General features: G+C 40.9%; 1 protein-coding gene across 5 annotated transcripts in view; it reads left to right on the top strand.

Annotated features, from left to right (window-relative positions):
• The window catches only part of PIP5K1B (phosphatidylinositol-4-phosphate 5-kinase type 1 beta), a 344249-nt gene that overhangs the window by 291460 nt on the left and 27618 nt on the right, over window positions 1-25171 (top strand). For all 5 annotated transcript variants that reach the window (XM_032290962.1, XM_032290961.1, XM_032290960.1 and 2 more), the window contains one exon: window positions 18272-18389. In XM_032290962.1, the coding sequence (XP_032146853.1) occupies window positions 18272-18389 (118 nt within the window). The remainder of the gene's footprint in view (window positions 1-18271; window positions 18390-25171) is intronic.

Genomic DNA, 25171 nt, shown 5'->3' with positions numbered 1-25171 from the left:
CCATTCCTCCAATAAGGTACACTTAGGTTATTGCCCTAACGTTTTGGGAAGCTCCTAAGTTGCTGATCTGATTATGTCTGCTTATTTTTTGGTTTAAGCATAGCACTTGGAATGAAGTAGGCATTCAGTGTACATTTGAATGGATGATTGGTAGTTTTGTAAGGAGAAAAGCAGATACTATTTATTATGCTGACGGTTCATTATTAAAGTAAAATTTATATATAGTAAAAATGCAGAAATCTTTATAGTTCCATAAATTTTGAAATATATACACCCAAGTAACCATCACCCAAATCAAGACAAACAACATTCCCCCACCCCACCAGCAAGTTCTCTTCTGCCCCTTCCTAGACATGACCCCAAGGGCAGAGATATTCTCCTTTGTTTTTTTCTGGAAGCTTTCTAGGTTTAACTTTTACATTTTGTCTGTGATCCATCTCAAAATACTTTCTGTGTATAGTATGAGGGGGTGCCATAGGTTTTTGTTGTTATATTTTAATATCTATTCTTGCTTCTTTGATTAATTCAGATAATTCTATAGAATAGATTTGTCATTGGGGAACAGATTTCTGTATCTCTTTTTCTCTTTTATAATTGAAGCATAGTTGCTGGGGATAGCTTAGAAACACAGAAAGGGCTGATTTTCTGCAGTTATTGGACAGCTTAAGGCAATATGTGTAGGACACATATTACTCCAGTCAGACCTATGTTCAAATCCAAATGCCACCAGAGGTCAGACAAGATAGTCTTAATACTTAAATGTACAAAATAAATAGCCAGAGACCTCATCTAACAGGGTTCTTTTTAGTGAGTAAATGACATAACATGTAATAGTCATCACAATATAAACATCACAGTCAATGATCCCTGCTAGCTTTAAACCTGTGCTTGTGTGTGTACATGTTGGGGTATAATATTAGAAATAAAAATAAATCTCATAGAGATATATGGTGAAAAAGGTTCCTGAACTTGGATGAGAGTTCCTTCCTCTTTGAAAAGGTTTCTCCCTCCAGCCATCCCCCCAACACACTCACTCCCTTCAAAGGGAGAAGGGGCCCTCTGCTCACTCTCAGCCTGCTGGCGGCAGGAGCTCAGTAACTGCCAGTTCTCTGAGCCATTGTGCCTCCCATTCTCACAACAAATAAACCTGGGAACACACTGTTTGGGCTTCTTCCTGCCTATGGGTTCTAAGTGCTGCTCTCTGAGCTGTGCCTGCAGCAGGCTTCATGCCTTTGGTGCTTACTTGGGGGGAAGGGAGCCATCAGTTGATACCACGAGAGAGCCTGCTGCTCTGCTGCCTTCATTAGAAACAGGCAGTCTCCTTGTTTAAAAATAGCAAAAGTGGGAGAATAGGGAAGAGCAGCAGCCATGCTCAGGGCTGAAAATGAGAAAAAGGCAGAAATAAGCAGATCTGAAAGCCTCCTGTTTGGTCATAGGCGGCTGAGCATTCTGGGTGCAGTACCTGTCAAAGCTTTCCTATTTCCCTGGGTCCGTGTTGGGGGTCTTGTAGACCTGCCCACACGCTCAGCCAAGGGCTGAGCGTGAAGGAGCCACTCTGTCCTGGCAGGGGCATGAGATTTGCCATACACTGACAGTCCAGGCTGCAGCAGGAGCTCTAGCACCAGTGCTTGAGAATTTCCACACCCTGCAATACCCTCACCCACCCCTGGCCCCAACCAAAAGTGAGCTTTTCCGAGTGGGGCACAAGGTGTTGGTTTGACCATCACTTCAGAAGTGCCTGGGTCATGCTGGAATGGGCTTCCCCATAAGCAGAGTGTGGCTCTGGAACTAAACAAATCTTTGCAGCCATTGAGTGAGACCAGGCTGTATTTGTGGGTTTTTTTCTGCAGGTAGAACTTTCCTGTCCACATTTGTTATCAGTTAATGTTCCAATAGCTGAACTTAGAGTAGCAGAAAAGGAATTCTTTCCAAGATCTTAAGATAAATCTGTCTATGCAAGCAGACCTCATCAAACCCCCGTGAGGAAACAGGCAGAGTCTCAGAGGTAAGAGTCCTGGCGATACTCCTGTTTGCTTATCCAGAAGAGCTTTACCCTCTCTTAGCCTTTCTTTTTCTTGTACTATCCAAACTGATCCTCCTGCCAGCCTCGTGAGATGGGCTGGGCAGGGCATCTTTCTCACCCTCAGATGAGGAACCAGGAGCTCAGCGTCGTAACTTGCCGAGCACTGTAACCAATAATCAGAGATGCAGAGCTTGTATCTAGGTCTTTGCCCTTAGCCTGGATGTTCTCTGAGGTTTCATCCCCACATAACAGTTTCTGAAGGGCAAAAACCTAACATGAAGCAGCCTAAAATGTGGCATGAATCTCAGCAAACATAGGGGGAAAGAAAGACCCCATTTAACTTTGATTGGAAATGTTTTTCTTTGCATGACCCAGCAATTATGACTCTGAACACAGAGAGAGAAATTTAACCCTAACTCACTGTTGGCCAGGCAGTATACAATACTTATATAGTCACAATACTATAAACTCTGTGCGTCGATTTTCTAATTTTAGAGCCAATACATGGACAAAGAGGGAACAATTTTGTTGTAACTGCAAGATAGGATATAAATATGAACAGCCCTGACAAAGTAGAGATAAAAGTTGCGCTATTTTTTTAAGTGTGTCTAACACAAAGTGAGAGGGGAAAGCAGGGACAAAGATGAAATAATGGGGGGAGTTAAAGGATATGGTGTGTGACTGATGGAATAAAAAAGCTCATTAGGTATGTTATTTACAGTTACAAAATAAAATATAAATAGCAAACATTGGGAGAAGACACGGGGTAGAAAAGAGTAAATGTCCTTCAGAGTGAATCAATGAATGCTGCCTTAGGTTAAGAATCTTTTATCCCCTGATTCATCAAAAAACATGAAGGGAATTGCCAGAAAATATTAAAAGAGAAATCCTAAAAAGGGCTGCTGCCCCCAGGGGATGGCCAAGGGTGGGGGTGGGGAGGGCGGAAAGTTGTTGCTTTTCATCAGAAGTCATCTGTGTTGTGTGTTTTATTACGATGTTTATTACTTTGATTAAAACAAATTGAGGCAGTGAGAGAATGACTTTTAAAAGACAAAAACTGTGGATAATACCATATGTTCCCTGAACAAATGCTCTCATGAGAATTAGCTATAAAACACTCATTAGGTCTGCAAACAGAAATCAGAGTGTTTCAGGCTATAAAATTATCAATGACTGTTTTCAGCAGTCCAGCCAGGCTAATACTCTCCAATGAAGCCAAACTAATGTTGCTGATAACCGAAAGCAGCATTTTTTTTTTTTTTTGTGTAAATGACAGAGGCCTGCGTGGCATCAGGGCACCATTAATGTTCCCTCGTAGAGGGAAAGTCAGGAAGAAAAAGCACTCCTCCTGTACTGCTCTCACCTGTGAGAAGTTTATGACATGTTCAGAGATCAGAGCACAGAGCTGGGGAAGAGTATTGGCAGTTTCTGTGTTTTTACATGGGAAGAACAGAGCTGAGTAGATTAACAGTTTCCTGTGTGGTTTGTTGTAAATTACATGCAATTAGCCCTCAGACAAGTCTGAATCGAGAGAATTATGGCAAAACTTGATGGCGCAGAACCTAGGCAGGCAGCTAGACTTCTAAAACCGGTCACGTAAATTTGCTTCTAGAACTGGATCTTCCCAAGCTGCAAGTCTCAGAAATGATGGGCACTCTGACCTGACCACTAGATTTTCAGGACATTCCTCCCAAGGGGAGGTATCCTTGCTTCTAAGTGGCCCCTATAACAGAAACTGGGAAACTCTAAGCCAGATAAATTAGAAATCGATTCTAAATAGGTTTGTGCCCAAGTAATCAACAATGCAGTAAAAATATCAGGGCAATAGCAAGAATACGTCCCAAAGTCAGAACTGAGGAGCAATGAATATTAAATTGATCAATGGCATAGACATTTAAATGAAAATTCTTTTTTAAAATGTATATTACTGGCCAGCCATGGTGGCTGATGCCTATAATCCCAGCACCCTGGGAGGCTGAGGTGGGTGGATCATCCAAGGCCAGGAGTTCGAGACCAGCCCAGCCAACATGGTGAACCCCATCTCTACTAAAAATACAAAAAAAGTAGCTGGACGTGGTGGTGGTGCACACCTGTAGTCCCAGCTACTCGAGAGGCTGGAGCAGAAGAATCACTTAAGCCGGGAAGGCAAAGGTTACAGTGCACCGAGAATGCACCACTGCACTCCAGCCTAGGCAACAGAGAGAGACTCCATCTAAAAAAAAAAAAAAAAAAAAAAAATTACCTTTACTGCTTGGGGCATCTTCAAGAGAAGACTTTGTTATAGACTGTGGATGCATTTACTTGAATTAGATGGCTTATTCTTTGGTAATTACATTTCATTATTTTTTGAGCCACAGTGAGCATTCACATACATATTCCTGCATACAGTTTATAGGTTCTTGATCCTAGGTAAGAGTTTATGTTCTGTGTGAAACAATTCTTGATTAGGAAAGTTACACCTTTCTCTTCAGTAGTGCATATAACCTTTACTAATCTCTCTTTGCTAAAAATAATGTAACAATATTAAAATGAAATATTTTTAGTATCTGTTTTGGCTCAGGCCCACAACAAAAGTAAATGTGAGACTGTAGCACTTACAAAGGTCAAAACTGGTTTTTGAATGGCAGAAAACCAACTCTGCAGCCCTCAGCTGACTGCTTACCTCCAGTCTTTAAAAGAGGTTAGTGGGCCGGGCTCAGTGTCTCACACCTGTTATCCCAGCACATTGGGAGGGCAAGGTGGGCAGATCATGTGAGGTCAGAAGTTTGAGGCCAGCCTGGCCAACGTGGAGAAACCCTGTCTCTACTAAAAATACAAAAAAAAAAAAAAAAAAAAAAAAAAAATAGCCAGGTGTTGTGGCATTTGTCTATAATCCCAGCTACTCGGGAGGCTGAGGTAAAAGAATCACTTGAATCCAGGAGTCGGAGATTGCAGTGAGCTGAGATTGCGCCATTGCACTCCAGCCTGAGTGATAGAGTGGGACTCTGTCTCAGGAAAAAAAAAAAAAAAAAAAAAAAAAGAAGTGAGGCCAAGAAAAGAGTGGCAGTTAGAATGTGATCTTTAGAACTGTTGATCACAGGTGTCTGTCTACCCAGGGACATTTGGGAGAACTTAATAAGTGTCCTGTGGAGCATGTGGCTCATGCCTGAGATCCTATGATGGCAGAGCAAAGAGAGTTTGCTGTTTGGAGTTGGCTTCTGTCACTCACTTCCTATCTTTTTTCTGTGTGTTTTTTTTTTCCTCCTTAGCACTTCTGATCAACATAATATATATTTTAATTATTTATCTCATTGTCTGTCTTAATACTATATAAGTTCCATGAGGCACAGACATTTTAAAATATGATCTCTATATTCTAGGTGCTAGGATGCCTTCTAGCTGCAACATGCATGCATGGATACCCAATAACTATTTGTAGCTTCGAGCAGCAGCTCATGGCTGTAATGCACGGGCATTACAGGCCTGAGTGGCTTGTTGGAAATTATGTGCAATGAGCCCTCAGACAATCTAAATCAAGAGAACAATGGCAAAACTTGATGGTGCAGAACATAGGCAGGCAGCTACACTCTTAAATCGTTGGCCTTTGGGAGGCCAAGGTGGGAGAATCACTTGAGACCAGGAGTTTGACACCAGCCTTGGCAATATAGTGAGATCTCATCTCTCCAAAAAAATTTTAAAAAAGAAAAACCAGGCATGGTGGTGCATGCCTGTAGTCCAAGCTACTTGGGAGGCTGAGGCAGGAGGTTCACTTGAGCTCGGGGGTTCGAGGCTGCAGCAAGCCAAGACTGCAACACTGCACTCCAGCCTGGGCAATAGAGCAAGACCCTGTCTCTAAAACATACAAATTAAATAAATACATATTTGCATCCTACATCATTACCACAAATCACTCCAACAACCCTACTCATTCTGTATTATTATTCTCATTTTACATACAGGAAACTGGAGCTCTTACTTAGAAGAGTTAAGAAACTTATCCAATAACACACACAACTAAGTCTAAGAGCAAGAATTCAAAGTCAAATTCATCTGATTCCAAAGCTTATGCTCTGTTAATGCTTTATCAGCTCAGGTGTCTGTTTCCTGAAAATTTTCATCCTCTTTTGGGTGCTAGATAGTATCTAATCTAAGATTTGTAGGGAAGTGACATGCCATTCTGTGCTCTGGCCTCACCTGGTAGATCCTGCATAATGAGGATAACAAATATAAAGATTAATTAATTAGTTATGTAGCTTACACTCAATACCAAGACAATAATAATTTCAGATTATTCAGAATACATTTAATGGTACTTTACTATTTAAATGCCTAATTATTCATCTAGGGCTGTATATTTTCCCAAATTCTTTTATATGTGTAATTTCATTTAAACATTAAAGTGTTGGAAGCTTAAGTAGCTTTATTATCTTTGTTCAATATTAATGTCCATTGTTTTAAATATGTTGTTTTGGAAAGCATATTTTGCCTACTTGCTTTTCCTCAAAACTTTCTGTTCACTGTTACTCTTCCCAGAAGAACAAAGATCTCCACAGCCCACACCAAACATCATATACCATATTTGTTTGTCGTGGGTATTCTGTAATTATTTTGCAAGCTCCTAGGCACATCTGCCTGCACTACCTGGGTTTCTGCAATGAAAAATTTCTAAAATGTCAGCAGCAATGACTGTAAAAAGGGTACTTAATTGTAAAACAGAGTTCAGATCCTAACTCTGTTTAGCTACCACGTAACCCTGGCAAGCCACTGCACCTTCATCCTGGAAGTAGAGATGATGGGCAGACACACAGAAGGGATGGTGGGCATGAGTGTAACAGGCTGGGTGGGAAGCTCAAGAGCAAGGTGGGGACCCTGCAGGAATGCAGAGGACGTGCCCAGTCTAAGGGAGGCAGCTGCAAGCTCACTGCTACTCAGAAATGTAGGCTTACACTTGGCCGCTATTCTCATTTCTCAAAAGAAACTGGGTTTTTGTGGGAATTTCCCTTTCCTCAATTTGGCAGTAATTCAAACTAAAACATATATAGATATATATAGATATAGATATATATATATTTTTTTTTGAGACAGAATCTCGCTCTGTCGCCCAGGCTGGAGTGCAATGATGCGATCCTGGCTCACTGCAACTTCCCTCTACCAGGTTCAACCAATTCTCCTGCCTCAGCCTCCCAAGTAGCTGGGATTACAGGTGTCTGCCACCACACCTGGCTAATTTTTGTATTCTTAGTAGAGAAATACTAACATGGTTTCACCATGTTGGCCAGGCTGGTCTTAAACTCCTGACCTCAGGTGATCCACCCGTCTCGGCCACCCAAAGTGCTGGGATTACAGGCCTGAGCCACCACACCTGGCCAGCAGGTCTCTTCTTCAAAACATAGTTCTTCCAGCCAGACTGAGTTTGTGGGCCGGCAGTGTATAACCTCTGGGCGGGACATCCCCAGGATGAAGGTGCTCTGGTGCGTGCCTGTGCTATAGCAGCATGGGCCCTTGGACATTGTAGATGGTTCCCCAGGCCTCCATGAGCCTGCACTCACAGTCTCCTCACCAGAGAGCTCGAAATCTCAGAACCCAACTCTCTCTCATGTCACCAAGCCAGAGACATGAGTCTGCTTTCTGTCTCCATAGATTTGTCTGTTCTTACACATTTTGCGTAAATGACATGACGTAATATGTGGTCTTCTGTGACTAGCATTTTTCACTTGACCTAATGTTTTTAAGGTTTCCTCATGTTATTGCATATATCAGTGCTTTATTCTTTTTATTACTGAATAATATTCCATTTTATGAATTATTCATCCATTCATTAATTGGTAGACATTTGGGTGGTTTCTACTTCTTGGCTAATAAGAATAATGTTACTGCAAACATTCATATACAGGACTTCGTGTGGACATGTTTTCATTTTTCTTAGGAATGTATGTGGGAGTGGAATTGGTGTATCATATTGGTTTGAGGACCAAACAGTTTTCTGAAGTAGCTGCACTGTTTTATCAAATACATTCCCATCAGCAATGTGTGAGGGCTCCGGTTGCTCTAGCTCCTTTCCAATAAGTTTTGTTTTCCTGATTTTCTATTATAACTATCCTAGTAGTTGTGAAAGTGGTATCCCGCTGTAGTTTTGATTTGCATTTTCCTTATGTCTCAGGATATTAAGCATCTTCTTATATACTTACTGGCCATTCATGTCTTCTTTGGAGAACTCTCCAGATCCTTTGCTCATTTTTAAATTGGGTTATTTGCCTTTTTATTGCTAAGTCATAAGAGTTTTTTATATAATCTAGATACACATCTCGATGAGCCTCATTTTTGTCCCCCAAATTTAATGATACTCAAAATATTCCACTTACTAAGATAGGAAACTATTATAATATGTGTGAAAAATAGTATAAATAACAAAGTTTAAAAAAATGCCTATTTGATCAAATTCTGACCTTATACTAAGTAAATCTGATATTTCTTTTTTCTGTAGTCATACGGTATTTTAGATGAAATAATTGATAAATGTACCTGTCAAGTCTCAAATCATATTCTAATAATTTTTTGTATTTTAATTTTGTCTTAACCATGCCAGCAGCTTACTCATAGCTTCCAAAAATAAAAGGTAAATATTAGATTGAAAAATACTTTCAAAATGGGTGGGTTTGCCTCTAGGGAGGAGAATGCTAGATCACAAAAGGGCAAGAGAAAGAGAATTACTTTCTCCTGTATTTTACACTTGGATGCATGTAGCATCATTTTTTTAAATATACATTTTATTGCATTTTAGGTTTTGGGGTACATGTGAAGAACATGCATGATACATACATGCATGGTACATACATGGCAATGTGGTTTGCTGCGTTCCTACCCATCGCCTATATCTGGCATTTCTCCCCATGCTATCACTCCCCAACTCCCCACTGACCCTCCTCTAGTTACCTCCCCAACAGACCTAGTGTGTGATGCTCCCCTCCTTGTGCCCAAGTGTTCTCATTGTTCATCACCTGACTATGAGTGAAAACATGCGGTGTTTGCTTTTCTGTTCTTGTGTCAGTTTGCTGAGAATGATGGTTTCTAGGTTCATCCATGTCTCTGAAAAGGACACAAACTCATCGTTTTTTATGGCTGTGTAGTACTCCATGGTGTATATGTGCCACATTTTTTTGGCCCAGTCTATCATCGATGGGCATTTGGGTTGGTTCCAGGTCTTTGCTATCATAAACAGTGCTGGAATGAACATATGTGGGCATGTGTCTTTATGACAGAATGATTTATAATCCTTTGGGTATATACCCAGTAATGGGATTGCTGGGTCAAATGGAATTTCTATTTCTATGTTCTTGAGGAATCGCCACACTGTCTTCCACAATGGTTGAACTAATTTACACTCCCACCAACAGTGTAAAAGTGTTCCTATTTCTCCACATCCTCTCCAGCATCTGTTGTCTCCAGATTTTTTAATGATCGCCATTCTAACTGGCGTGAGATGGTATCTCGATGTGGTTTTGATTTGCATTTCTCTAATGACCAGTGATGATGAGCCTTTTTTCATATGTTTCTTGGCCGCACATTTGTCTTCTTCTGTAAAGCGTGTTCGTATCCTTCGCCCACTTTTGAATTGGTTTGTTTTTTTCTTGTAAAACTGCTTTAATTCTTTGCAGATTCTGGATATTAGCCCTTTGTGAGCTGGGTAGATTGCAAAAATCTTTTCCAATTCTGTTGGTTGCCGGTTTACTCTAATGATTTTTTCTGTTGCTCTACAGAAGTTCTGAAGTTTAATTAGGTCCCATTTGTCTATTTTGGCTTTCGGTGCCATTGCTTTTGGTGTTTTAGTCATGAAGTTCTTGCCTGTGCCTATGTCCCGAATGGTTTGGCGTAGGTTTTCTTCTAGGGTTTTTATGGTGTTAGGTCTTATGTTTAAGTCATTAATCCATCTGGAGTTAATTTTAGTGTAAGGTGTCAGGAAGGGGTCCAGTTTCTGCTTTCTGCACACTGCTAGCCAGTTTTCCCAACACCATTTATTAAACAGGGAGTCCTTTCCCCGTTGTTTGTTTTTGTCAGGTGTGTCAAAGATCAGATGGTTGCAGATGTGTGGTGTTGCTTCTGAGGCCTCTGTTCTTTTCCATTGGTCTGTATCTCTGTTTTGGTACCAGTACCATGCTGTTTTGATTACTGTAGCCTTGTAGTATAGCTTGAAGTCAGGTAGCATGATGCCTCCAGCTTTGTTCTTTTTGCTTAGAATTCACATGGCTGTGCATGCTCCCTTTTGGTTCCATAAGAATTTTAAGGTGGTTTTCTCCCGTTCTGTGAAGAAGGTTATTGGTAGCTTGATGGGGATAGCGTTGAATCTATAAATTACTTTGGGTAGTATGGCCATTTTCACAATATTTATTCTTCCTAACCATGAACATGGAATGTTTCTCCATTTGTGTCCTCTCTTATTTCGTTGAGCAGTGGTTTGTAGTTCTCCTTGAAGAGATCTTTTACATCCTTTGTTATTTGTATTCCTAGGTATTTTCTTCTCTATGTAGCAATTGTGACTGGCAGTTCATTCTTGATTTGGCTGTCTTTAAGTCTGTTATTGGTGTATAGGAATGCTTGTGATTTTTGCACATTGATTTTATATACTGAGACTTTGCTGAAGTTGCTTATCAGTTTCAGGAGATTTGGGCTGAGACACTAGGGTCTTCCAAGTATACAATCATGTCATTTGCAAATAGGGACAATTTGACTTCCTCCTTTCCTCATTGAATACCCTTGATTTCTTTTTCTTGCCTGATTGTTCTGGCTAGAACTTCCAATACTATATTGAATAGCAGTGGTGAAAGAGGGCATCCCTTTCTAGTGCCAGATTTCAAAGGGAATGCTTCCAGTTGTTGCCCATTCAGTATGGTATTGGCTATTGGTTTGTCATAAATAGCTTTTATTATTTTATTGTTTTATGATTTATTTTATTATTTTATTATTTATTTTATCCATCAATACCTAGTTTATTGAGAGTTTTTAGCATAAAGGGCTGTTGAATTTTGTCAAACACCTTCTCTGCGTCTATTGAGATAATCATGTGGTTTTTGTCTTTGGTTCTGTTTATGTGGTGAATTACGTTTATAGACTTACGTATTTTGAACCAGCCTTGCATGCCCGGGATGAAATCTGCTTGATCGTGATGGATAAGCTTTTTGATGTGCTGTGGCAATCGGTTTATATTTTATTGAAGATTTTTACATCTATGTTCATCATGGATATTTGCCTGAAGTTTTCTTGTTGAGTCTCTGCCAGGTTTTGGTATTAGGATGATGTTGTTCTCATTGAATGATTTGGGAAGGATTCCCTCTTTTTGTATTGTTTGGAATAGTTTCAGAGGGAGTGGTACTAGCTCCTCTTTGTATGTCTGGTAGAATTTGGCTGTGAACCCATCTGGACCTGGGCTTTTTTTGGTTGGTAGGCTATTAATTGCTGCCTCAACTTCAGCCCTTGTTATTGGTCTATTCAGGGTTTCAACTTCTTCCTGGTTTAGGTTTGGGAGGATGCAAGTGTCCAGAAATTTATCCACTTCTTCCAGGTTTACTGGTTTGTGTGCATAGAGTTGTTTGTAGTAATCTCTGATGGTAGTTGTTTGTATTTCTGTGGAATCTGTGGTGATGTCCCCTTTATCATTTTTTATTGTATCTATTTGATTCTTCTCTTTTCTTTTTTATTAATCTGGCTACTGGTCTGTCTATTTTGTTGATCTTTTCAAAAAACGAGCTCTTGGATTTACTGATTTTTGAAGGGTTTTTATGTCTCTATCTCCTTCAGTTCTGCTCCAATCTTAGTTATTTATTGTCTTCTGCTAGGTTTTGTGTTTTTTTGATCTTGCTTCTCTAGCTCTTTCAATTTTGACAATAGGGTGTCGATTTTAGATCTTTCCTTGCTTCTCATGTGGGCATTTATTGTTATATATTTTCCTCTAGACCCTACTTTAAATGTGTCCCAGAGATTCTGGTATGTTGTGTCTTTGTTCTCGTTGGTTTCAAAGAACATCTTTATTTCCGCCTTCATTTCATTGTTTATCCAGTCAACATTCAAGAGCCAGTTGTTTAGTTTCCATGAAGCTGTGTGGTTCTGAGTTAGTTTCTGAATTCTGAGTTCTAACTTGATTGTACTATGGTCTGAGAGACTGTTATGATTTCTGTTCTTTTGCATTTGCTGAGGAGTGATGTACTTCCAATTATGTGATCAATTTTAAGGCAGGTGTGATGTGGTGCTGAGAAGAATGTATATTCTTTGGATTTGGGGTGGAGAGTTCTATAAATGTCTATTACATTTGCTTGATCCACATCTGAGTTCAAGTCCTGGATATGCTTGTTAATTTTCTGTCTCATTGATCTGTCTAATACTGACAGTGGTGTGTTACAGTCTCCTACTGTTATTGTGTGGGAGTCTAAGTTTCTTTGTAGGTCATTAAGATCTTGCTTTATGTACTAGGTGCTCCCGTGTTGGGTGCATATATATTTAGGATCATTAGCTCTTCTTGTCGCATTGATCCTTTTACCATTATGTAATGTCCTTCTTTGTCTCTTTTGATCTTTGTTGGTTTAAAGTCTATTTTATCAGAGACTAGGATTGCAACTCTTGGTTTTTTGTTTTTTTTTCCCCTCCATGTGCTTAGTAAATCTTCCTCCATCCCTTTATTTTGAGCCTATGTGTATACTTGCTTGTGAGATGAGTTTCCTGGATACAGCACACCGATGGGTCTTGACTTTTTATCCAACTTGCCAGTCTGTGTCTTTTGATTGGGGCATTTAGCCCATCAAAATGTATGAATTTGATCCTGCCATTTTGATGCTAGCTGGTTGTTTTGCCCGTTAGTTGATGCAGTTTCTTCATTGTGTCAATGCTCTCTACCATTTGGTATGTTTTTGGATTGACTGGTACTGGTTGTTCCTTTCTATGTTTAGTGCTTCTTTCAGGAGCTCTTGTAAAGCAGGCCTGGTGGTGATGAAATCTCTGAGCAATTGCTTGTTCATAAAGGATTTTATTTCTCCTTCACTTATGAAAGTTAGTTTGGTTGGATATGAAATTCTAGGCTGAAAGTTCTTTTCTTTAAGGATGTTGAATATTGGTCCCCACTCCCTTCTGGCTTGTCGGGTTTCTGCTGAGAGATCCACTGTGAGTCTGATGGGCTCGCTTCCTTTTGTGGGTAACCTGACCTTTCTCTCTTGCTGCTCTTAGCATTTTTTCCTTCATTTCAACCCTAATGAATCTGACGATTATGTGCCTTGGCGTTCCTTTTCTTGAGGAATATCTTTGTGGTGTTCTCTGTATTTCCTGGACTTGAATATTGGCCTGCCTTGCTAGGTTGGGGACGTTCTCCTGGATAATATCCTGAAGAGTGTTTTCCAGCTTGGATTCATTCTCTCCATCACATTCAGGTACCTCTATCAAACGTAGATTAGGTCTTTTCACATAATCCCATATGTCTTGGAGGCTTTGTTCGTTTTTTGTTTTTTTTTTTTTTAACTCTTTTTTCTCTATTCTTGCCTTCTTGTTTTATTTCATTGAGTTGCTCTTCAATCTCTGATATTCTTTCTTCTGCTTGATCAATTTGGCTATTAAAACTTGTATTTGCTTCATGTAGTTCTTGTGCTGTTTTTCAACTCCATCAAGTCGTTTATGTTCTTCTCTAAGCTGGTATTCTAGTTAGCATTTCGCCCCACCTTTTTTCATGGTTTTTTATTTCTTTGAATTGAGTGAGAACATGTTCCTTTAGTTCAGAGAAGTTTGTAATCATCCACCTTCCGAAGCCTGTTTCTGTCAATTCGTTGTACTCTTTCTTGGTCATGTTGTGATCCTGTGTTGTTGAGGAGTTGTGATCCCTTGAAGGAGAAGAGGTGTTCTGGTCTTTGATGGTTTCATCTTTTTTGTGCAGGTTTTTTTCCCCATCTTTGTGGATTTACCTGGCTGTGGTGTCAGGGAGCTGCTTGATGAGGTCACTTGTCTGCCTGTCGAGGCACTACTGGGTGTCTAGGGACTCCTTCAGGTTACTAGAGAAGCTTCCTGTGTCTTTGTTTATACTGGGAGATTAGGCCCGCTTTTTCCCCTGACATTTAGGCACTGCTGGTTGGTCAGGAACGCTGTCCAGTTGCTACATAGGCTTCCTGTGTTTTTTGTTAACATAAGTAGCCCATTCCCACCCCTCTAATGGTGGGTTGTGCCCTTCCTCCATTGGGCTGGATCATTGAGCGTTCAGCTCAGACTTTGGCACTGGCTGCACAACCTGCTAGAGTCAGAGCTTCAGCCCTCAAAAGTTTGTTGGGGAGGGTAGGTACCTGCCCAGCCGCACCTGGCTGTCTTCCCCTTTCAGCTTCCTCTCTCTCCAGTAATGGGGTAGGGGCCCGCCAAGCTCCTCCGTATGTCCTCCCACTTATAGGGCAGGGGGAAGGGGTGATAGCTCGATCCTGAGGTTCTCCCGGCCGGCTTTTGGGCTTATCTGTCTGTTTAGGTCTGTGCACCAATCCGGGACAGCGTCCTGGATTATTATTCAACTCCGTGCTTGTAATTCCCGCGGCTTGACTGGCAAAGATCCCCTGTTATGTGTATTGCTGAGGCTTTGGGGGAAGCGCTGTATCTGGACCAGAGTGCCAGAGGAAGAGCCTCTGACTCACCGGTCAGATACACTTTCTGGGTGAAGCAGCACCCCTCCCCACCTTGCCTGGGCTTTGCTCACAGTAGGGCCAGTCCTGTTGAAATGCCCCTGGTACCTCAGTTAGAGCTAGGAGATCTCTGGATTTCTGCATCTCTCTCGCTGGGTGTTGTGTGCCGGAGTTGTGTCTATTTGGCCATCTTGGAGAAGAGCATATCATTTTAAAAAAATAAATTTTAGAGGTCAGGCACTGTGGCTCTCACCTGTAAACCCAGCACTTTGAGAGGCTGAAGTGAGCAATCATCTGAGGTCAGGAGTTCGAGACCAGCCTGACCAACATGGCAAAACTCCATCTCTACTAAAATATGAAAATTAGCCAGGCATGGTGGCATGCACGTGTAATTTCAGCTACTAGGGAGGCTGAGAGAAAAGTATCTCTTGAACCTGGGAAGTAGAGGTTGCAGTGAGCCGAGATTGTGCCATTGCACTCCAGCCTGGGTGATGAGAGTGAAACTGTCTCAAATAAATAAAGGAGCCAGGTGCTCCTTTATTTATAATCCCAGCACTTTGGGAGGCCAAGGTGGGCAGATCACTTGGGGCCAAGAGTTCGAGACCAGCCTGGCCAGCATGGTGAAACTGTCCCTACTAAAATTACAAAAATTAGCAGGCATGGTGGCAGGTGCCTATAATCCCAGCTACTCAGGAGGCTGAAGCAGGAGAATCACTTGAACCTGGGAGGTAGAGGTTACAGTGAGCCAAGATCATGCCATTGCACTTCAGCCTAGGCAACAGAGCAAGACTCTATCTCAAAATAAATACATAAATAATTTTTAAAAATTGGCAAAATTTAAATATGGACTATTGTATTAGTCCATTTTCACGCTGCTGATAAAGACATACCCGAGACTGGGAAGAAAAATGAGTTTTATGGACTCACAGTTTCATGTGTCTGGGGAGGCCTCACAATCATGGCAGAAGGCTAAAGGCACTTCTTACGTGGCGGTGGTAAGAGAGAATGAGAGAGAAGCAAAAGCAGAAACCCCTTATAAACTATCAGATCTTCTAAGACTTACTCACTACCATGAGAACAGCATGGGGAAAACTGCCCTGATGATTTAATTATCTCCCACCAGTTCCCTCCCACAGCACATGGGAACTATGAGAGTACAACTCAGGAAGAGATTTGACAAGTCGGGGGTGGACACAGAGCCAAACCATATCAACTATAGATTAGATCATGGTATTATAGTATTCTACATTTCCTGATTTTGATAATTGTACTGTATTATATAAAAGGATGTTCTTGTTTTGGGGAAATTCACACTGATGGTTTTATAGGTAATGATTTAGTCTCCTCAGACAGTTCAGGGAAAGATGCTTATGGGTAATTATAGAGAAATAATGACAAAGCCAATGTGGTCAAATGATAGGAAGGGTATCCTGGACTTTTCAGAATTCCTTCCCTTTTTCTGTGAGTTTAAAGTTATTTCAAAATGAAAGTTTAAAAAAATTAATTAAAAAGAAAAAGCACTTCCAGAATATTATTTTATATATGAGCTTCCATAATATTTTATATATTTTATATATTATTATATTAATATGTTATATAATAAGTATATATTTATATAATATCACCGTCTGGAGGGCAGTGGCATTATCTTGGCTCACTAAAACTTCCACCTCCCGGGTTCAAACAATTCTCCTGCCTCAGCCTCCTGAGTAGCTGGGACTACAGGCATGTGCCACCATCCCTGGCTAATATTTTGTATTTTTAGTAGTGGCAAGGTTTGCCGAGCTGGTCTTGAACTCCTGACCTCAGATGACCTGCCTGCCTCGGCCTCCCAAAGTGCTAAGATTATAGGTGTGAGCCACCGTGCCCAGCCTCATTATGACTTTTGTGATCAGGAAAAATACAAATGAACCTTATTTCTTAAGATCCTCACAATTCTTTTGACTAGTTTTTTTTTTTTAATATTAAAAAGCTCAGGGTGTTTAATGTTTCACATATCTTCAATTAATAGGTAAATATATACAAATATAGAATTATGTGCAGTTCCCAGATTCGGGAAGGACAGAGATTACAGTGTCCTCAGTGACCTCCTGATCAGCTTGGAGGCTTAGACAGGAACCTCAGAGGATGACTTTAGATGGGGAGTTTTCAGAAGAGGTGAATTCTGATCTAAACCTGGAAGGGGTCACAGAAGAAGGGGAGAGATGAAGCCCACCTTCCCCAGCCCTGCCCTCAGCTCTACCACCCAGGGAAGACCATAGGCTGCTGTTGGTTCCCTCCACACGGCCAGTGCCCAGCTTTCTGCAGCTCTCCCAACACCAATATCTTACTCTTCTCCCATTTCTTTTTTCAAATATTTTGTTCCTGCAAAACCTTCCCATGGCAAATTTCCACAAGTTAAAAACATAACTTTGATTTTAATGGAGAAAAATATTGTATATCCATGAGCCCCTAAATTAATACCCAATTTAAACACTATAAAAATGGACCAGGCCAGACACAGTGGCTTACATCTATAATCCCAGCACTTTGGGAGGCCAAGGCAGATGGATCACCTTGGGTCAGGAGTTCAACACCAGCCTTGCCAACATGGTGAAACCCTGTCTCTATTAAAAATACAGAAATTAGCTGAGCATGGTGGTGCACACCTATGATCCCAACTACTCGGGAGCCTGAGGCAGGAGAATCACTGGAACCCGGTAGGCGGAGTTTGCAGTGAACTGAGATTGCACCACTGCACTCCAGCCTGGGCAACAGAGCAAGACTCCGTCTCAAAAAAAAAAAAAAAAAAAAAAGAAATAAAAATAAATGGGCCAGTGACTTCAACAGTTAACACTGGTTATATCACAACAAAACCAGGATGGCTTCTCTTCAAATGCCTCTCCAATATACTGTCTACCCTGCATTCCTTTGGCTTTGGTATTGTCATAGTTACTAAGGTATGCTCCAGCTATCTTCACAGAGCATATAGCATGATGTTCTGTGTTTATGTGGTTCACTGTTACTCCAAGTATGGTCCTTGAACCAGCAGGGTGAACATCACCTGGGAACTTGTCAGGAATGCAAATCCATGGGCTCCATGCCAAACTCATTGGCTCAGAAGCTTTGTGGAAGGAGCCCAAGAAATTGCATTCTAACCAGCCCTCCAGGGGATTCTGAAGCACATGTAAGTTTGAGAACCACTGATGTAATTGAAAAAGAAAAAAAAGAGTAAGAAGGAAAAAAAAAAAAACAAATCATCAATACTAATGATGCACAAGGTTACCCTTTGTAAACTAGCATAATATAAATACTGTAAATTAAAGCAGCAAGAACTAATCATTCAAAGTCAAGGATAATTAATGAGCCCCTAGGTTCACAGCCTCCCACCACTCTCAAGGCATAGGATCCACAAATCCTCTCTCCAGAATGTAATGAGGTGTCTCACATGCTGGCAGGGAGACAAAATGCACTTCTAGTAAAACCGAGTTCTTTAAACTCAGGTGACCGTGTCTCTAGGTATAACCATATTTCCTTCAAATTCTCCAAATTTTTCATCCCAAAAAGCTGCCCACGTCACCCTATTTAGCCACATCTTTGGAGGTGTCTTTATATTTTGTTCCAGAGGCCTCATGCTCATTATTCATCTTTATTTTTTCAGCAAAGGGTTACCTTCCAGTTCAACATTTACCTTGGAAGAGGGGACCATCTACTTGACGACTGAGCCCAACACTCTGGAAGTGCAGGATGATAATGCTTCTGTGCTTGACGTCTATTTAGTAAGTAATTTTTTAGTTTCCTGTTTTCCCTTTCTGGTTTGTTAATGAATCCAGGCCATGGTTTACACAAGAACAAGTTCTATAAAACCAGGTATGCTTGGGCTTTAAAAGAAATGATGGCACCCTGTCACTTCTGCAAATGGTGCTTTTTCTATAAGTAATGTTTTCCCACAGTTCGTTACACAAAGGAGTATCTAGGTCAATACGAAATCACCATGTATAACAAGAGAACAAAACCCCTAACACTGAGGTAAAGTAGGGCTCCTAGATGTTATTCCCAACCAGGTAATGTTTTCCTTTGATTGAGTTGTGCTCCCTGATGTTTGAATCTTCTGAGTTTGGCGTTGCTCCCTTGTTAAGTTAGGAGGCCAAAAGGTGGAGAATAGGGTCATGGGAAGAACCCAAATTCAGTGCCAGGGAATCTTGACTGACTCTCTTCTCAGTTGTCACCAACCAGCTGTGTGATGTGGGCAGGAACCTTTCTGACTGCCTGTCCTTATTTACCAAAGGAGAGGAATCATGTCCGCCCTGTCTTCCTTACAAGGCTGCTTTGAGGATCGTTTGAATGACCCTTTAGTGCCTGTCAAATTAGCTATATTGGCTTAATCGAACTGTTAGATAATGCCTAGAAAGATACCATAATGAGCTACACTGTAAAAGAGTATTTTCTGTGCCAGGTACATCTCACATGTATGCTATGTCTTTGCACACCTGCACAGAATTACATAAAACAGGGGAAGTATTGATTTGGAATTTTCTGGGATTTATTTTTAAGTTTTGCTAAACCTGAGCTGATACTCTGTGTCACTCCTGGTGTACAAGCACAACTTCAGGAATCAGCACCGAGTGGTGCATGTGTCACAGCAGCTCCTTGAGCCTGCACTTTATGCTTTTCCATATCCCTGACCTAGCACCATAATTCCTCAAGAGTACTCTGCAGGACATCAGTCACCTAAGATGCTACACCCAGCTCTTCTGGAATAGTATCCAAAGTCCTGGGCAGGAGTGGTGGCTCCTGTCTCTAATCTCAGCACTTTAGGAGGCCGAGGCAGGCAAATCACATGAGGTCAAGAGTTCAAGACCAGCCTAACCAAGATTGTGAAACCCCATCTCTACTAAAAATAGGAAAATTATCCAGGCATGGTGGTGCATGTCTGTAGTTCCAGCTACTTCCCAGGCTGAGGCAGGAGAATCACTTGAACCTGGGAGGTGGAGGTTGTAATGAGCCAAGATTGCACCACTGCACTCCAACCTGGGCCACAGAGCCAGATCCTGCCTCAAAAGAAAAGAAAAAAAAAAAAGCCCTCCAGGCCCTGCACAGTCTGGTCTCCCCTGCCTCTCCAACCTGCCCCTCCCTGGGTCTCTCTCTTTCTTGCTGATGCTATTCTAGCCACACTGGCCTCCTTGGAGTTCCTCCCACAGACCAAGCACATCTCTGCCTCAGAACTTTTGCATTTGCCATATCTATCTGTGTGTTCTTTTCCACCCATCCCATGCACCCTCACTTCCTTCAGGTCTCAGCCCAAGTACCTCTTTCTCAGACAGGCTTTTCTTGACCCCCCTACATAAAGTAGTAGGTCTCCCACCAACCATTGTAAAAAGATTTTTTTCTCTGAATATCCTGGTTGTTGCATAAACAAATTGTTTTGCACTGAGCAATGCTCCTGCCTACCATTGCCTCCACTTTAAAAAAATAAGTTATAGCAGATCACAAAATTTTTACAGAAAAGTTGGTCCACTCCCAACCAAGAAAAGAGGGAATTAAATAGAGAAAAAATGTATTTTTGTTCCCATGTTGGATTCACCTGGAACCAGAAATCAGGAAAGCCTTTCAGAAAGAAGCTAAGTAAAATCTCTTCTTCATGAACTAAGGATGCATGCCACTTTCATGTGTCTTTACAAAAACTAGATTTTCACCAATCAGGTCGGTACATTATTCCTGAGTGAGCCAAAACTCAAATTCAGCTCTACATGCTGTCCTACCTAAACATGAACCTGGGAGGCACCCTGTTGTTTTTATTGACCATAAATATAAGTCTCACCTCCATCTCACTGGAATTATGTGTCTGACAAGAGTGAGAGAAGGATGCAGACAGGAAGGAATAAAGAGGTTTTTGTTGAGAATATTTTTTGTAAAGTTCTTTCACTGTTTTTTCCTGATTATTTTTTAATGTTCTAGTGAAACAGTTCTCAGACCTTTTGATCTCAGGATCCCTTTAAACCCTTACAAATTATTGAGAATTCTGAAGAGTGTTTTGGTATCTAGGTTATATTTATCAATATTTTGTGCTTTCAAAACTAAAACAGAATTTTTTTGGTATTTTTTTGAGACTAGGTCTTGCTCTGTTGCTCAGGCTGGAGTACAGTGGCGTGATCTCAGCTCACTGCAATGTCTGCCTCCTAGGTTCAAATGATTTTCATGCCTTACAACCTCCTGGGTAGCTGGGACTACAGGTGCATACCACCACACCCGGCTAATTTTTGTGGTTTTCTTTGTAGTAACAGGGTTTCACCATGTCGCCCAGGCTGGTCTCAAACTCCTGGACTCAAGTAGTCTGCCCACTTTGCCTCCCAAAGTGCTGGGATTATAGGAGTGAGCCACTGCATCTAGCCAAAATTATTTAAATATTCATTAATTTAAAATAGTAATCTATTATATGTTAATTTAAGTAACATTTTTATGAATATTATATTTTCCAAAACAAAAATAAATTTTGTGAGGGTGGCGTTATTTTATATTTATGTAAATCCCTAATATCTGGCTTAATAGAAGAAAAAGCATTCTCATATCTGTTACTGTATTAGTCTTCTTGATATGTATGACACATCATTTCATTTCTAGAAAGTTCCATTGTACATCCATGAAAGGGAATGAGAATAAAAAGGCAAATAACATCTTAATATTATTGGGAAAATAATTTGACCTTCTAGACCCCCAGAAATGACCCCTACAGAGTTTTTCTCATATTTTAACTTAGTCTCTTCACCTGTTAACCAAATGAAACATAAATTAATTAGAGAGAAGTAGGTGCCTGGAGTCTATGCTGGTCTCTGCCTCATTAATTATTGACCTTGAATTCAGTCACCCTCTTTGGGCCTCAGTTTTCTCATCTATGAAATGAATTATTAAATTAGGTTCATTCTAAATTACAAGGAGCTATAGAAATAAGATTTTCTAAGGTGGGAGAATTGCTTGAGGCCAGGAGTTTGAGACCAGCCCAGGCAATGCTGTGAGACCTCATCTCTATAAAAATTTAAAAAAAAAAAAAAAAAATTAGCTAGGCTTGGTGGTGTGTGCCTATAGCCCCAGCTACTTGCAAGGCTGAGGCTGGAGGATCCCTCGGGCCCAGGAGTCTGAGGTTGCAGTGAGCCATGATTTTATCACTGCACCCTAGGCTACGCAAGGGAGTAAGACCTTGTCTTCAATTTTTTTTTTTAAAACAAGTTTCTAAAGTAGCTACTGTTGTTTCTCCAAATTTTGCTGTTTCATCACCTCCTGTTCCATAAACTTTCACATTCTTTAAATTATATGGCAATACATCTAGAAAGTCCTGCGCCATTAACTTGTAATTCCAGAATGTGTTCTCACACTGAAGATTTTTATTTTTTGTTTTGCATGCTTTTCCAGATCAGAAAGGGTATGGCTCATTGCTCTTTCTTCAGTATGTTCATTTGCATCTGCATTATAAAAAGCAAATGGCGGCTAGGCATGGTGGCTCATGCCTATAATCCCAGCACTTTGGGAGGCCAAGGTGGATGGATCAACTAAGGTCGGGAGTTTGAGACCAGCCTGACCAACATGGAAAAACCCCACCTCTACTAAAAATACAAAATTAGCCAGGCATGGTGGCGCATGGCTGTAATCCCAGCTACTTGGGAGGCTGAGGCAGGAGAATCGCTTGAACCTGGGAAGCGAAGGTTGCAGTCAGCCAAGATCGCACCATTGCACTCCAGCCTGGGCAACAGAGCGAAACTCTGTCTCAAAAAAAAAAAAAAAAAAAGAAAGAAAGAAAGAAAAAGCAGATGGAAATGAAAAGCACAAAAGGAAGACCAATCTTGCCTTTGCAGTCTCTTTTTTCCTTTTGACATAATTTGAATGCTCTGAATCACAGCCATCTTTACTTGAAGGACAGTTGGAAGCTTCTCTGGTGACCTTGGTTTAGTATTGTCACCAAATGTGGTCAGATTTCTCTTGTAATGCTTCCTCTCTTTTAAGATAGCATTTCTCTGTTAGTAGTTGTAGCCTAATCCCCTAGTGCTTTTATTTATGCAGTAATGTATAACACCATTTACCCTTGTGTAAAAATACATAGGTTTACACCCAAATGATGTATGCCCACCAGATAACACATGAAGTGTGCTTTTAAGGATTCACCCACACATTATGTGCATGTGCGTTAGGCCAGCTCTCCTGTTTCTTCCTGTGTCTCGACATGAAATTATAAAGGATGAGTGAGCTGAGAAGACAGCTAATTGTTCCATCATCTTTATGGAGACATTTAGTTCAGATTTTATGTACCCAGTTACTCTGCATGGCTTTTTAAAGGCCATTCACCTTCACACTGTAGAGTTCCAAGCTATTTGACTCATTTGCAAATATTCAAATCAAGGGAGGTATTTTCTAAGATGATTTTATCCAGTGACCAAAGATGTGTTTTTCATTGAATTTTGAGTTGATGACACAGATTAGGGTATTTAAAAGAATACACAGAGATGAGCAGGCTGTATTGATTTAAAATGGGCAATCATGCAGTCTTCATAATAGAGCAAGATTCTACTTTGTAAATAGTCTCAGATATTCTAAGACACCGGATGCTGTCACAGTGGCTGTTATTTCCGTTTCTAAGGCAGCTTTGCCTGATGTAGAATGCAATTTGGTGTTAATGGAAAGAGGAAGAACCAACAAAAAGCCATTTCTGCTGAAAAGTGTATTGGGAGAGAATATCCTTTTATGACTAGCTGGGAATGGCTGGATAAGTGGGAGATAATGGGATTGCTTTTTTAATAATACAGAAGTGTGAAAGATAGCTGCCACAAAACTGTGACTTTCTTGCTTCGACTATTCAGACCCAAGATTATGCCCTTACACTTTTCATATTGACATCCTCTCAATAACATGTTCTTCCATCCAGTTTTGCTTCTCTGCAAAATGGCTGTTTGAAGTACAAAAATAGCTGTGGGCAAAGGAGAAGAAACGGTTAAATCATTTTTTAGCCATGCCAGTATTGGAGATTATCGCACTGATGGGCAGCTGTTTGACAGCTTGATTATTTAATGTGTTTTCAGGGTAGTTAATAATACTCTTTGATCATGGGAAGAAGGGTGGCAGAGAAGTGAAAATGATTGAATTAACAGCTTATCATACTATTATGTATGGAAAAAGCCTGAGAAAGAGAAGAAAAACACTTTAAATTAGGTCACGGGGGTCTTAGAAAATTCAGTGGAACTTTCTTGGCAAGAGAAACTGCCTTTCTGGATTTGAATCCCTTGGCGTTGAGGTTAATGACTTATATCGGGTTTCTTTAATCATTCCGTGTTGGAGCCAGTATCGACTACTGCAAGAGATGTTTATTTGAAACAGTGCCATTTCTATTGCTGCTCAGGAGAGAGCTAGATCCCCCAACAACCAAAGATGCTGCTCGGGTTTTTGGTAGATTTCAGTGAGAGCAGAGTAGGAAGCAGAAAAGACAAACACCACCTTTGGCACAGAAAGCATTTGACCAGAAGGGCCTTTCCTTCCGCCACGTGATCACATTGTTGAGAAATGAAGAGATTTTGGAAAAGGTAAAACAGAGCCCTTGTTCCCAGAAATGCTTGGCCCCTTAAGTTATTGACAAATAATATTTCTAAGACACGTGGAAGAGCTGAAAAAATGGACCCTCCATTACCCAAGTCTCAGTGCACCTACAAGTTATTCCCATTCTTGAAATAAAAGTGATGCAAGCTTCAAATTAGTGAGGCAACCTGTCAGTCTAGATTAGGAGGTCACTCATAGGATTAAAAAAAAAAAAAAAAACAGCATTAAACTGCTGTTTAAGGATTAGCGTAGGGAATTGGAGTTACAAAGGCATACTGGCTTTCCAGTCAAATTAGGCTCAGAGTTAGCAATTGAATGACAGTTTGCAGGGCTGTGGTAGCTTTTGTTGTTGTTGTGGCTTTGTCCTAGCTTTACAGTGAATCTTGGCCTGCAGGCCAGCTTGATTTCTACTTTTTTTTTTTTTTTTTTTTTGAGCCAGGATATCTCTCTGTTGCCCAGGCTGGAGTGCAGTGATGCAGTCTTGGCTCACTGCAGCCTCCTCCCGGATTCAAGCAATTCTCCTGCCTCAGCCTCCCAAGTAGCTAGGACTATAGACTTACACCTCCATACCCGGCTAATTTTTGTATTTTTTTGTAGAGATGGGGGTTCCTGTGTCCTCAGTGGACAGAAAAAAAAGAAAAAAAAAGAGATGGGGTTTCCCCACATTGGCTAGGCTGGCCTCGAATTAGACTTCAAGTGATCCACCCGCCTTGGCCTCCCAAAGTGCTAGGATTACAGGCGTGAGGCACTGCGTGCAGCTGATTTCCACTTTCTTAAAAGCTAGTTCTGCTCTTCAGTTTGCTTGGGTCTCTTATTATTATCCAACCAGGCCCTCCATGGGTTTGCCCCTCATGTTTTATTCTTTTCCTCGTAAGACTGGCCTCTCTTCCCTTATCCCTCTAGAATCTCTCTATTGCTTCTCTTATGGTTTCTATTTTTGTCTTCCTTGTCAGAGAAAGCCAGTGTTTGCTGGTCTCTAGAGACT

Source organism: Sapajus apella, unplaced genomic scaffold (assembly GCF_009761245.1).
Source record: "Sapajus apella isolate SASKATOON/1434 unplaced genomic scaffold, GSC_monkey_1.0 scaffold24, whole genome shotgun sequence".
Lineage (NCBI taxonomy): Eukaryota > Metazoa > Chordata > Mammalia > Primates > Cebidae > Sapajus > Sapajus apella.
This window is presented reverse-complemented; position numbering and strand designations above follow the sequence as displayed.